The sequence below is a fragment of the Polypterus senegalus genome, chromosome 4, assembly GCF_016835505.1.
Source record: "Polypterus senegalus isolate Bchr_013 chromosome 4, ASM1683550v1, whole genome shotgun sequence".
Classification (NCBI taxonomy): domain Eukaryota; kingdom Metazoa; phylum Chordata; class Cladistia; order Polypteriformes; family Polypteridae; genus Polypterus; species Polypterus senegalus.
Genome location: NC_053157.1, coordinates 188,675,342 through 188,687,458, shown reverse-complemented (window position 1 = coordinate 188,687,458; position 12,117 = coordinate 188,675,342). Strand labels below are relative to the sequence as shown.

Genomic DNA, 12,117 nt, shown 5'->3' with positions numbered 1-12,117 from the left:
CAAAGAAAATTAATTTCACGTTTTCATACAGAATGAAGAGAATAGTTCAAGTTTATTCTATAATAGATGCTAGTAGTGACCAATGCTGTACAGTGACAAATGATGTGAAAAACATCAATGGGGGAAAAAGAAAAAAACTCTCACAATACCCCCTCATTCATTGGTCAAGAGTCTTGTCTTCAAAGAGTCATTCAAGTTCACACATTCTCCCTTTTGCTGCCATGTTTTTCCCCCCAGATACTTAAATTTTTTTCCCACATTCCCAAAGACTTGCTGCTTAGGTTAATTTGAAATTCTAAATTGCCTCCATATGAGTGAGCAGGGTTGTTTCCCATCTTGAATAAAGCAGGTTTGTGAATATTTTGTTACAACTAGTTATAGGCATGGTACATACTGAAATTCAATCATAGGTATTCTGCTCAAGTACAGCATACTGATACTGTATGATTCCTACTGTGTTTCATATTATATTATATTTTACTAGCCAACCCGCAGCGTACCATACGTTGCATAATCAGGCCGCTTTTTTAATGATTTTTAAGCACGGAGAAAAATAACATTTGAAAAATTGGTAATGTAATAAATCAGCAAGAAAAGCAACATTGTAACAATGCACGGAACGAACCAACACACAATCGTCCGTGACTGAAAACTGGCGGACCGCCCTCTCGCCTTCTCCTGCCAGACGGAGGGATGGGGGTGCACGGTGCGGAATATGGAGCGGGAGGAGAGGAGAAGGACGTCCATTCAGCTCCGTCCGTCATGCTAGTGTGCTGATTGCTCATTCAGTATGCAGTGCCCGCTCATGTGCCCACCTCCATCTCGTCACTTGAGTCGTCGTCCTTACACAGTCCAGATGTACCTGTGACTGACATAGACGTTTCATTGCTCTGTGTGGTTTTGGCTGCTTTTCTAATATAATCAACCAAGATACCCGACCACGGTAGTAGCGAGGTGGGAGGGGGGTGTGTACAAAGGGTAGGGACGTGATGAGTGGGAGCGTATAAGTCACACTTAGTGGGAATTCCACGGCTTGCAGCCCGAATGGGGTTCAACGGCTTACCCACGCCTCTCTGTGCTGGGTAGACACACGGTCAATCTCATGCATAATTATTTATTCAATGCTAAACACTTCTGGAAAGACACGAATGTCTAAAACGGGTTGGTGTGAGAATGCAACAGTAAGTGAATGAAAAGATGGAACTCTGGAGAGAGCAAAATACAACACAATAGTGAACCTGCGGCATAACAAATGCCGCGTGGCTCAGACGTCCATGTGGACTCTTACCACAGATGAAAGGGACTAACTGGGTGGTCGGTGAGTTTTTGCGTGCGGGCAAATGGGGAGGCAGTATGAATGCCTAGAGAGCGAGGGTAGAGGCCGGCCGGTGAAAAAGGAGTGTTGGTGGGCAGGAAAACGTCTTCCGTGTTCCTGCAGGAGCATCTAAGAAGACGCATGTTTTTGTCGTGGATGCGAATTGCTGTATGTAGCCTGTAAAACAGTTTGCTATGGTGCCCATGGTCGTGCGTCATAACCGAAAACTCAGTTTTTAAAGACTGCTTACTTCATTGTGCTTTAACCTCAGTTGTAAAGGATTGTTTTAAGGATCCCACGGGATACACCTCGTAAACCGTTTCACACGATGGCGATTGACATGCACATGACATTAACCTGACTTGCACTGCATGTGGCCTCTACGACAGACGAATATAAATAATGCCATTTTTTTCTGTGTCGTCGTGTCCGAGTTGGTGGGCGTGGCCCTGTGAGTTGTCGTCGTATCCAATGCTTTTGGGGTTGGTGGGTGTGGCTCCTTCCTGCGTGCGCCATAGGTGTCTCACTTGTCGGCGGCTTAGTGAATCCACGCCCTTCCGGCGTGCTTTCCATGGTTGTCTTGCCTTAGTGAATTATATATATATAGAAGATATTGCACTGGAAAGAATATAAATTTAATAATTTGTGGGTTTTTTTGGACAAAGGTAACTTAAAGTTTCATATTCTATACATATATTTAGTCAACTTCTAGAAAATTTTAATTTAGAAACTTTCAAGAATCCGGTTTAAGGGCTCTCAACAGTAAACAAAAAAAGCAATTTCTGCCCTTTTTGACTTATTAAAATTCAAATACATCTTCTTCAGAACTGTTGTATTTGAGATAGAACTGAAAGACAAAAGCACTTCTGCCAGAGAAAGCCTTCTGTTATTAAAGAAACAAGTTAATTACCATGACATATCAGACTTGTGTGTTGAAATGTTTGTGAGAAAGTTCATTTTCTTTTCAGGGAACGAAATATCTATCTATCTATGCTAATTTAATCTTGTTTCAGTTATTTTTTAGAAGCATACAGTAATTAGGATTTTCTTGCTCAATCACTTTTTTCTTTTGCCATTTTACAGGTGAAAAATATATGTGACTGTAAAATTGTTTTGATTAAACAATTTTGGAAGAGACAAATGACATGCAGAAAGTGCCCTCACTGCAAGTAAGAGTGTATAAGTTCTTGTTTGTTCTCTGATTTTTAATTAAGACTGACTCAGTTAATTACAATGATTGATCTTCTCACTCCTGAGTCAGGAGTCATTTTTAAAAGGCTACATTGTAAAAAAACAAACATTGTCCTTTCTGAATATCACAATATTTTAATATTTTTAGATAATTCAGTTTATGCGGGTAATGTGTGATGCTGTAGCTGCTATTTCAAACACATTATTAGATAGATAGATAGATACTTTATTACAAAACAATCACTTAAATTTGAGTTGTTAATTGCCTTGTAATACTGATAAATGGACTTAGGTTTTTACATACTGACAGCAACATTTAAATTGAATAATTTCTTTTTTCTTCGGTTATATTCTTGAATAAAGGCGCACTTGTTTTGTTATACCTTTTGTGAAAGTGTTTATTTGATATTTGGACTTCAGACTTCACACATTAATTTTTACTATTGCATGAAAAAGATGTGTTGTAGTTATGTGTTCAACATTTCTTGCCTCGCGTTTCCTGTCATCCTACATTTACCCAGATTGTCATAGACACGGAACACACATAAAATTGTATTAATTGCAAATAACGAAATACCGTATTGGTCTGAATTTAACGCGGCCCCCAATTTTTTCATGAAGATTTTAGAAAAAAAAATCAGAATTTAACGCTATCCATTCATTTTTCATAAAAGAATTCAAAGAAAATAAAATTCAATCAGATAATCATTTAATAGGTAATATGACAAGTTGTATTCATGTCAATAAAATTAAGTAGTAATGTACTGTAGAACAAAATTAATAGTATTAGGTAAGTTACAAGATACTTAAGTGAAAGAAAAATGAAAAAGGAAATATTTATTCAGAATCAGAACTCTTTGTTGTCGCATCGTTATCGCCAGTATGCTCGTTCACGCTAAACCTTCCTATTTTGGGTCCACTAAACCTGTGAATCATAGACACAATAGCCACTTGCTGGCGTACACTGGACGCGCGCCAGAATTGAAATGCTCGAAACCAGCGATTCCACCATAGCTAGAAACTCTCGTGCAGTCTCATGTACTCAAACCAATCCGAACTATACCGAACGCGGCATGCGTGACCAAAACGCAGGTCGGTCGGAGGCATAGGCGTACTAATAAGAAGAGGTGTTACATTGAATTGCCTAGACCTCGAATTTAATGCGAGTCCACTTTTGAACAGAAAATATTTAGTCAAAAAAGGTTGTGTTGTATTCGGGCCAGTATGGTATTATTTACCCTATACAATTCCAGGCACCTCGTACCCAGATAAACAGACTTGAGTTGGGTGAACTTCAGCTGCGTTGGGGTTGGGGTGAAGAGATGGTATAGCAGGTGGCCTGGAATTATGACTTTTTTTGTAGGCTTCAGGGATTCTATTGTTAAACCAGTTTTATTTTTAGTCAAGTCTCACTCCAGGATCACTAGGAATGGAGGGTTTGGGAGGACTGCTATAGTCAAGTTTTTTTAGTAATCCTTCTTAATTGATGAAACATGAGGCAGACCTACACCAGCAGGTTTCTCTGTGGATGCAGGTCAGTCTGGTTTTACCCTTTAAACACTGTCGCGGCAACACATATTAGCGGGCAACGAAAGAGATATTGCTGCCAGAATCAAACAAGGCAGTTGTTTTTATAGCCGTTGACAATTACCACTCCTATACATGGAAACAATTCCCCTGCATTCCCCTTTTTCACCAAGCAGAGAATGCGTTTGCGGATGTGGGGACTTCATTGCTTGCTTTGAGTGATGATGGCTGGGCCTGTAAGTCTGGACTTGTTCCATCCAGGTTTGTTTAAGGGATGGTTCTGCCCTGTCAGAGTGAGAAGCCACTCGAAGTCATTCAACGATCTCAGTTAGCTTGAGCATATTTATAAATGTCTGTCCCTAGTACTGCTTGTCCAGTTGTTCCGGAAGGCCATTCAACAGAAAATAGCAGGCGATTTGTTCTACTATCTGGCGGGGGGTGTTTTCATCTAGCCTTGGCCAGCGCTCTGCCCTACCCCATACGGAAAACACCTGCGAGTGGGTTGGCTGCTCTGGGCCAGACCTCCACTGCCGTAGTGAGTTCACCTGCTGGTCTGATGCTCCCCCACGTTTAGCAAATTACTCTGCCTTTGTGTAGAGGGCGGCCCTCTCCTCAGAGAGACCATAATAGACCCCTTGAGCCTCCCCCTTCCGAACCAGCCCAATTCTGTTGGCCCATTCTGCACACTCCCCCTGGTATGTATTTTGTAAGTCCATGGATTTTAGGGACGGCACTTGTACCTAGTCTTTCTGAACCGTGATACACACCTCAGGTACGGTACTCTTCTACCTCTACATTTATAGATGGCAGTTCCTCTGAAAGGTGTTTCAGGTCCTGGTCCTGGGACATTGTGGAGCTAATAAATCCTGCCGAATACGCAACTATGAAATGATGGACATTGTCACAAAAAGGTTTGGGGTAGCCACCCTGTATAATGGAATTTTGGTTCAAAAACAAAGCAGTGAAATCTTTTCAGAACTGAGTCCAAGATAGAACTGATTTAGGAAAGATAACATGGTGGTTTTAAAGTCCGGCAGAGGATGTGAAGTCATCAGGGTCGGAACCTGAAGTGACATCATCGGGACCGGAAGTGACATCGTGGCAAGGCAGACTTTTGCGTAACTGGTTTGCAGAAGAAAGAGAAAGAAATGGTTATTGCACTAATCCCCAACCCACACCCCCAGGTCTGACATGGAATTACCCTCATTCGCACCTTTTTTGTGCCTTCCATGCGCATGTGTGTCACACCAGTTGTGTCCTAAAACTTATATACTAGTAGTATACAGTATATTGTTATTTAGTACCTAGAATTTCTTCCAACCTCACCTAAAAGATGATGTAGGTTTGACCATGTGATAAATTGCTTACTTTAAATTTCTAGCATTCCTAGAAACTTTCCATAGTCTGTAGGATGAGTAGCTACTCTTTTTAGCAGGCATTTCTTATCTATATCTATGTAAGGTTAGGATGGTCGTTGTCTAGTCAGAGTGAATGAAATAGAATGAGAGTTTACTTATTGCTCACCAAATGTTCTATACTATACATACACACATACATTGAACCCTTTGCAGAGTGACTTCAAAGCAGTTATTTAAAAGAAATCCACAATAATGAGTACTGACAAATATTAATACTGAATGGGTATTTTGTATTAGTGTTAAGTATAGACTAAAGAAAGCTCATTTCTATTGAATCATTATGATTTTGCTTAATAAATTAACTATTGAACCTTTTTTTTTTTTTTTTTTTTAAGTACCTCCAAGGGCGTAATTCGGAAAGAACACAATAGCAAAATAACTCTGAATTATTCTTTTCCTGCTAAAAAATCCTCAAAGAAAAATCGGGGCAAAAAAAAGGATGACAATGAAGGTAAGACAACATATGTGTTCTAATTTTGCTACACTGTCATTGTCTTTTTAATGGACCCACTGAATATCTAAAATATACTGTATTATATCAAGTAGATTTTGTTTTTTGTCTTGAAGTATAAAATGTTATTTGAAACATATATTATGTGTGTGCATGTTATACTACTATGAATAATATTTACAGAAGTGAATTTTTAAGAATTTGGGTTTTGGATATTTATTTTTTTATTTGTTTAATCTATTTCTTCTTTAGATGTTGATGAATCAAGTTCAGCAAAACGAAGTTATCTTACTCCTAGCACAGCAAAGCAGCATATAATGGAGCTATGGAAAAATGAAGGTATTTAACTGTTTTTACTTTTTTGCTATTATGAAATCTTGAAATTATCTGTGAAAATAATTCTTGACCCTTTTATAGATTAGTAAATAGGTTTAGTTGAGCAAAGCCCATATCAACAAGGTTAATGTTTCCTTGCCTCATTAGATATACATCTACCACTTGTATTGTAGTAATTGCTCCTTCTCCACTTTTGTCCACAAAATTTGATACCTTTGTGCCAAAACCTTAATGTTGTACTGCATTTCATTTTATAGTCATCCTTGGTTTCTCACCACAACCCAAGGCACCAATTACCATCTCCAGGTAACAATTAAAACTTTAGCTTTACCAAATTGACATTTCGCATTTACTGGAAATTTATGGAATCATGCGAGTATGCCTGAAAGAGTCACTTAACCAATTAGTTATTACCAATTTTAGAATATAGGAGGAATTATACTATGCTTGCAAAGTCTGTTTGGATGATGTATATTTTACAAGTTGCTTTGAGTTTTTTTTTTTTTTTTTTTTTCTTTTTTTCTAGGTTTCTTTCTAAAATGCCTCTTTTCAGGGATAGAAATCTGTTCCGGTTCCAAAGAGGGGTTTGAACCACACATGTTTTTCTTGGAGGTTCTTGCAGTTCCTCCTTCCAGGTATAAAAAACTTAATGAAAAAGATAGAATGCATGATTAATATACAAGAGCAGCAGTAATTATTAATTTAATCTTTGTCCTTCAAGGTAATTTGTCTTGTCAAATAAAGCTGTCATTTGTTTAATATGAAAAAAAAATGTAATGGCTTTGTTCTCTAGGTACCGACCAGTCAACCGACTTGGTGATCAGATGTACACTAATGGACAAACAGTAAACATGCAGGCTGTTATGAAGGACTCTACAGTAATCCAGAAACTGCTATTTCTAATAGCACAAGGCAAAGATGAAGTCAAAGAAACTGAAAACAAAGAGGTACAACTCTATGAAATATACAGTATATAACTAAGAAGTATATACTATATACAGTATATTAATAGCCTAAGGCATCTTAAACTAATTTCTCAAAAAGATTTTGTTTGTCTTTAAGCATTGTTATTCTGTCAACTTTGTTAAGGTTTGTTTTGCAGGCTTTGAATGCAGTAATACAATACTAATCAAAAAAGCTTTACTATTGGAAAGTTTTATAGTTTGACAAATACATTGCTTCATTCTAAATCATTTCTAAACACAGTGTATCTATTATAAACATTGAGTTTCATGTGATGAGTATTGAAACTGTAGTATTTTATAAAATTAAATTTTTAGGGCTGCTGGTTAATCGCTGTTAAACAATACAGATAATGTTAAAAAGTTCTGCAATTAAATTTAACTTAAATTTAAATTCAATTAATTTGACTGTGTTTCAATTAATATCATGTGAAGCAGTGCCAATTGATCCCGTTTTAATAATGGTGACAGGAGCCCCCTTTAAATGGCCTAATAATTTGAGCTTAGGGTAAAATGTATAACAATAAATAAGTGTCAAAGACTGAACTAAGAGCTGACAATGTATGCATTACACACTCCTGTATGAACCATAAGTAGATCATTGAACACTTTTTTAAGAAAGCCGTCTTGGTGGAGTAGCATTTCTAGAAACCTGATTGATAAGGATCTACCACCTTCTGGTTTTCGAGAAAATCTTCTAGCTGCTACTCAACAATAACTGCCCTTTTTAATAATGAGGGAAAGCAATTGCATGCTTTTTAGCATCTAGGTACATTGACAGACTACAGGGAGCAGTTTATAATAGATAAAATGCAAGGGCAAATAGAGTCAAGAGCTTTTAAAAGTAGTAATGATGTAGGCATAACATCAAAACTATTAATGGATCTTTTTATTTTCTTAATAATAGACATAGGTAATCAAGAGACATTGAAGAAAAAAGAGGTCAAATAAGAGAAGGGAAATTTAGTAAAAACAACCTTTTGAAGGAAAGAAATTAACTCTGATATTTAAATAACAAAATATGTATGAAGGTCCTCATAATCACGGCTTGAGCCAACAGGCATATTAGAAGGTACTGGTGAAGCAATAGAAATAGCATCTGAAAATCTTTTAGTACTACACTTGTCATTTGAAGTAAGATTTTCAAAATATGAGGTCCCAGCAGGTCTTAAAGATAAAGGGCATATACATCAAAGTTGTTAGTTCTCCCTAGGCACTTAGCCTTTTGACAAGAGTGCCTGAAAACATGAATATCCTTATTCATCCAAGGTGGTGAATTTAAAACAGACCTATGCCTTGTTCTGAGAGGACTATTCAATATGCTCCTGCATTGGTCATTAAAAGATTTAGACAATGTTTCTACAATCATTAAAATAATCAAACCATTTCTGAGAACTATGACAACAGACTCATTAATGATGTGAACATATCTGGTATGCTTAGAGACAAGAGGATCTGGGTTAAAAGACACACCAAACAAAATACATTTGTGATAACTTATAACACCTATAGAGGCATGATATTCAGTAGCAACACCCTAAGAAAAAATAAGATCAAACAGCAGTTTCATTTTGAAATTAGGAATATAAATGACGTTGTATTGTTCCATGTAACATGTACAGAATAGCAAAGCATTGTTTGTTTTAATAAAAGCAAAACATGAGAAGATAGGTAGATGAAAATATACTTTATCTAGTTGTAAAAATTAACCTGTGAAGAATAATATACCGAGAAAGGTGCCATCTGCAGTATTGGGCAACTTTTCTGATTAAATTTAAAGCTATGTAATGTGTAGACCATGATTGTACACAGTGCTTTTGCTTTTTAGCAAAGTTTTGTTATTGCTATTCCTTTTCTAAGTAGCAGACAGTTTGAATTAATTAATCTTATGTGTGGGTAACTTTGACTATGTGGCTCCATTAAAGAAAAGTAAATGTTGATGTATTATTTTTTTTTAACTGAAAGCACCTATTTTAATATTGTTTAGACCGAGCATAGAGTGCATATCAGGGGTACATGGGATATACAGTACTGTACAGTATTGGTGATGCAGTGAGCTGCATCATTGAACGTGGTACTCCAATACTGATAGTGCTGTGAATGAGGTCAATCACATCTTCGTGTGTAGACACTGGAGGTTCCTACAGAACTGCACAGTCTAGAGTATTGCCCAGTTTGTGAATTCTGATCACAGACTTGCTGCTACTCTGAAGATCCAGCTTAGGTCCAGTAGGCTGCCACCTACTAGGAGAATGAGGCTGGACTTGGCTATAGTACAGGATCAGGCTGTTTCTAATTAATTGGTACACAGTTTGTGTGAGGAACATGCGGACTTGGCTGCGGCTGCTGATCCTAATGTGATGTGGGAGCCCTTCTGTGACAAGACCCTGAAGATTGCTGGGGGTTGTTTTTTGTTGCTGGTGTTCCCAGAAGGAGGTATTTCATTTTGCAGGGTGCCCTGGATATTATCAAGAGGAGTTGCAGCGTACATCTTGATGGCAACTCCAGTTTGTATGAGGAACTGAGAAGGACAGCTGCACATGCTCTGAGGGCAGATAAGGAGGTTTTTGTTAGAGGAATTGAAGAGCAAGTGACACACCATCTGTGGTCTAATGACCTACATCCTGCTTACAGAGGAATTGAAGTATTACATGCATCTGAATCCACAGAGAGCTGCAGTCAGGATGGGTAATGGAATTGTCCTTATAGATGATGCTGCAGTTGTGTCCCTTTGGGCTGGCAACTTTGAGCAGCTGTTTAAAGATGATTCTACAGCTAGGACGTTGGACATCTCTGGTTCCACAGTTCTTGAGGCTGTTCCTCCATTTAGCTGTGAACTACCCAATCTTGCTGAGATTGCTCAGGTGGTAAATCATCTGAGGGTACAGAAAGCTGCAGGGATCTATGGTATCCATGGAGAACTTTTCCATGCTGTCAGTAAGGTTGTCCTACTGGCATTGCAAGCAATCTTTGCTTCCATATTGGAGACGTGCGTCATCCCAACTGACTGGAAAATGGAATTTGTTGTCCCTATCTAGAAAGGGAAGGGTGATTGCCTGGATTGTAGCAACTACTGGAGGATAACACTGCTGTCAGTACTAGGTAAGGTCCTTGCTAGGGTTATCCTCAATAGGATCCATGATCATTTGCTTGCTTACCAGTGACCAGAGCAGTCTGGTTTAATGCCTAAGAAGACTTATCATTGACTGTATCCTGGCATTGAGGGTACCATAGAGTACATACACTAATATCGGCAAAGCTTCTTTGCACCTTTGTTGATTTTCTTAATGTGGGACATCCTGAGACTTTGCAGGATCCCCCCCTAAGTTGCTGGATGTTATGGCCAGCCTATACACTGGCCCTGTGAATGCTGTGCAGAGTGGAGGCAGAACCTTTGCGTATTTCTCCCAGTTGATTCTGGGGTTTGTCAGGGGTACTTTCTTGTCCCTATTTTGATCATTGCTTGAATGGACCTTGTGTTGGGCAGGGATATGGGGTCCAGTGGCTGTGGGGCCTCTCTTGGTGAAGAAAGATTCACTGATCTCCACTTTACTCTCGATGCTGTGATCTTCACAGAGCCAATAGAGGCTTTGATTGGGGTTGTCGAGAGACTGAGTGAGGAATCTTGAGTGTCTGGGCTTCGGGTGTCCTGGATAAAAACTAAGATCCAGGTCTTTAATGACCTTTTAGGTACAGCCATCAGAATCCTGGTGCTTTCGGTTTTGATGTATGTGGTTGCGAGACATGGATGCTATCCAGTAACCCGAGAGGAAGACTAAACTCCTTCAGTACTGTGTTTCTTCAGGGAATCCTTTGGTACTGCTGGTTCAACTTTGTGTCGAACAAGTGGTTGCTCATGGAGTCCCACCTGCATTGTTGGGGAGCGTCAGTTAAGTCATTACAACCATATGGCAAGATTCCCCGATGTCTGCTGTACCAGTACATGCTCCTCAACCTGACCTGACATGATAGGTGAATTTATATTGCTGAATAAAACTCCAGTTTCCAATTATCTGTGAAAACCAAAGAAAAAACTATGAATTCTTTCAGAATTCTCAGTATGAATTTGAAATCAGGAAAAGGTAAAGTCTAATTAAATCAGTTCAGCAGGATATGTATATTAGTTTTTTATTAATACACTGGTTACAGTCATAATGCACATCCAGTGTGATTTTCCATGGTTTGGTTTAGGTATTGGGGTTGTAAGAGCATTATCTGATATAGTGTCAAAGAAAATGCTTTAAAAGGCAAAAGAAAGAAAGATTGGGATGTGTGTTACCTGCCCAAGCATGCAACATCCACCTGATTAAAGAATAAGTTTTATTAAAAGGGGGTTTTAACTGGTGTTTCAGTGCTAAGGTGAAATGTGTATTAGCAGAACAATAATAATATAAGACTTCACTGGGAAAACATTAAACAGATTAATTTTTTTCCCCTTTCTTCCTGCATATATAGATCGAAGAACAATCTTTAAATGAAAAAGATACTACATTCCTCATTACAATTCCTGGACAGACATTGTCTGATAAGCTTTACAACTCTTGGATTCGACTTCAGAGCCATGTCAATATAGTTTTTGACAGTGACATGGATAAGTTGATGACTGATAAATACCCTGGTATACGACAGGTGAGGATGTCCTTCCTTTCTTCTATCCATCTGTTTCTTTATCAGTTTTCTCTATAACCTGATACAAGGAGGTGATATTGTTGCAGTAAAAACCAAACACACTTGCATATACTCACATTGTACTAATTTAAATGCTTGTCTTTGGGAAGTTAAAGTAAATGCGAGTTTCAATACGTTCTGTACCTTTGAAGCCAGTTGTTTGTTCATAATAATGGTATGTATTTGCCACAGGAAATTGTATTATATATGTTATAATAGGACAAAATAGAGAAATGCATCTCAGATAAT

General features: G+C 38.2%; 1 protein-coding gene across 2 annotated transcripts in view; it reads left to right on the top strand.

Moving 5' to 3' along the window:
* Window positions 1-12,117, top strand: part of polr1a (RNA polymerase I subunit A) — a 105,201-nt gene that overhangs the window by 17,644 nt on the left and 75,440 nt on the right. Inside the window, exons 5-10 of one of the 2 annotated variants that reach the window (XM_039751787.1) lie at window positions 2,399-2,484; window positions 5,787-5,902; window positions 6,155-6,241; window positions 6,792-6,873; window positions 7,032-7,185; window positions 11,656-11,829. In XM_039751787.1, coding sequence (XP_039607721.1) covers window positions 2,399-2,484; window positions 5,787-5,902; window positions 6,155-6,241; window positions 6,792-6,873; window positions 7,032-7,185; window positions 11,656-11,829 — 699 coding nt within the window. Of the gene's footprint in view, window positions 1-2,398; window positions 2,485-5,786; window positions 5,903-6,154; window positions 6,242-6,764; window positions 6,874-7,031; window positions 7,186-11,655; window positions 11,830-12,117 lie in introns of both variants that reach the window. The other variant, XM_039751786.1, reaches the window with a different exon arrangement.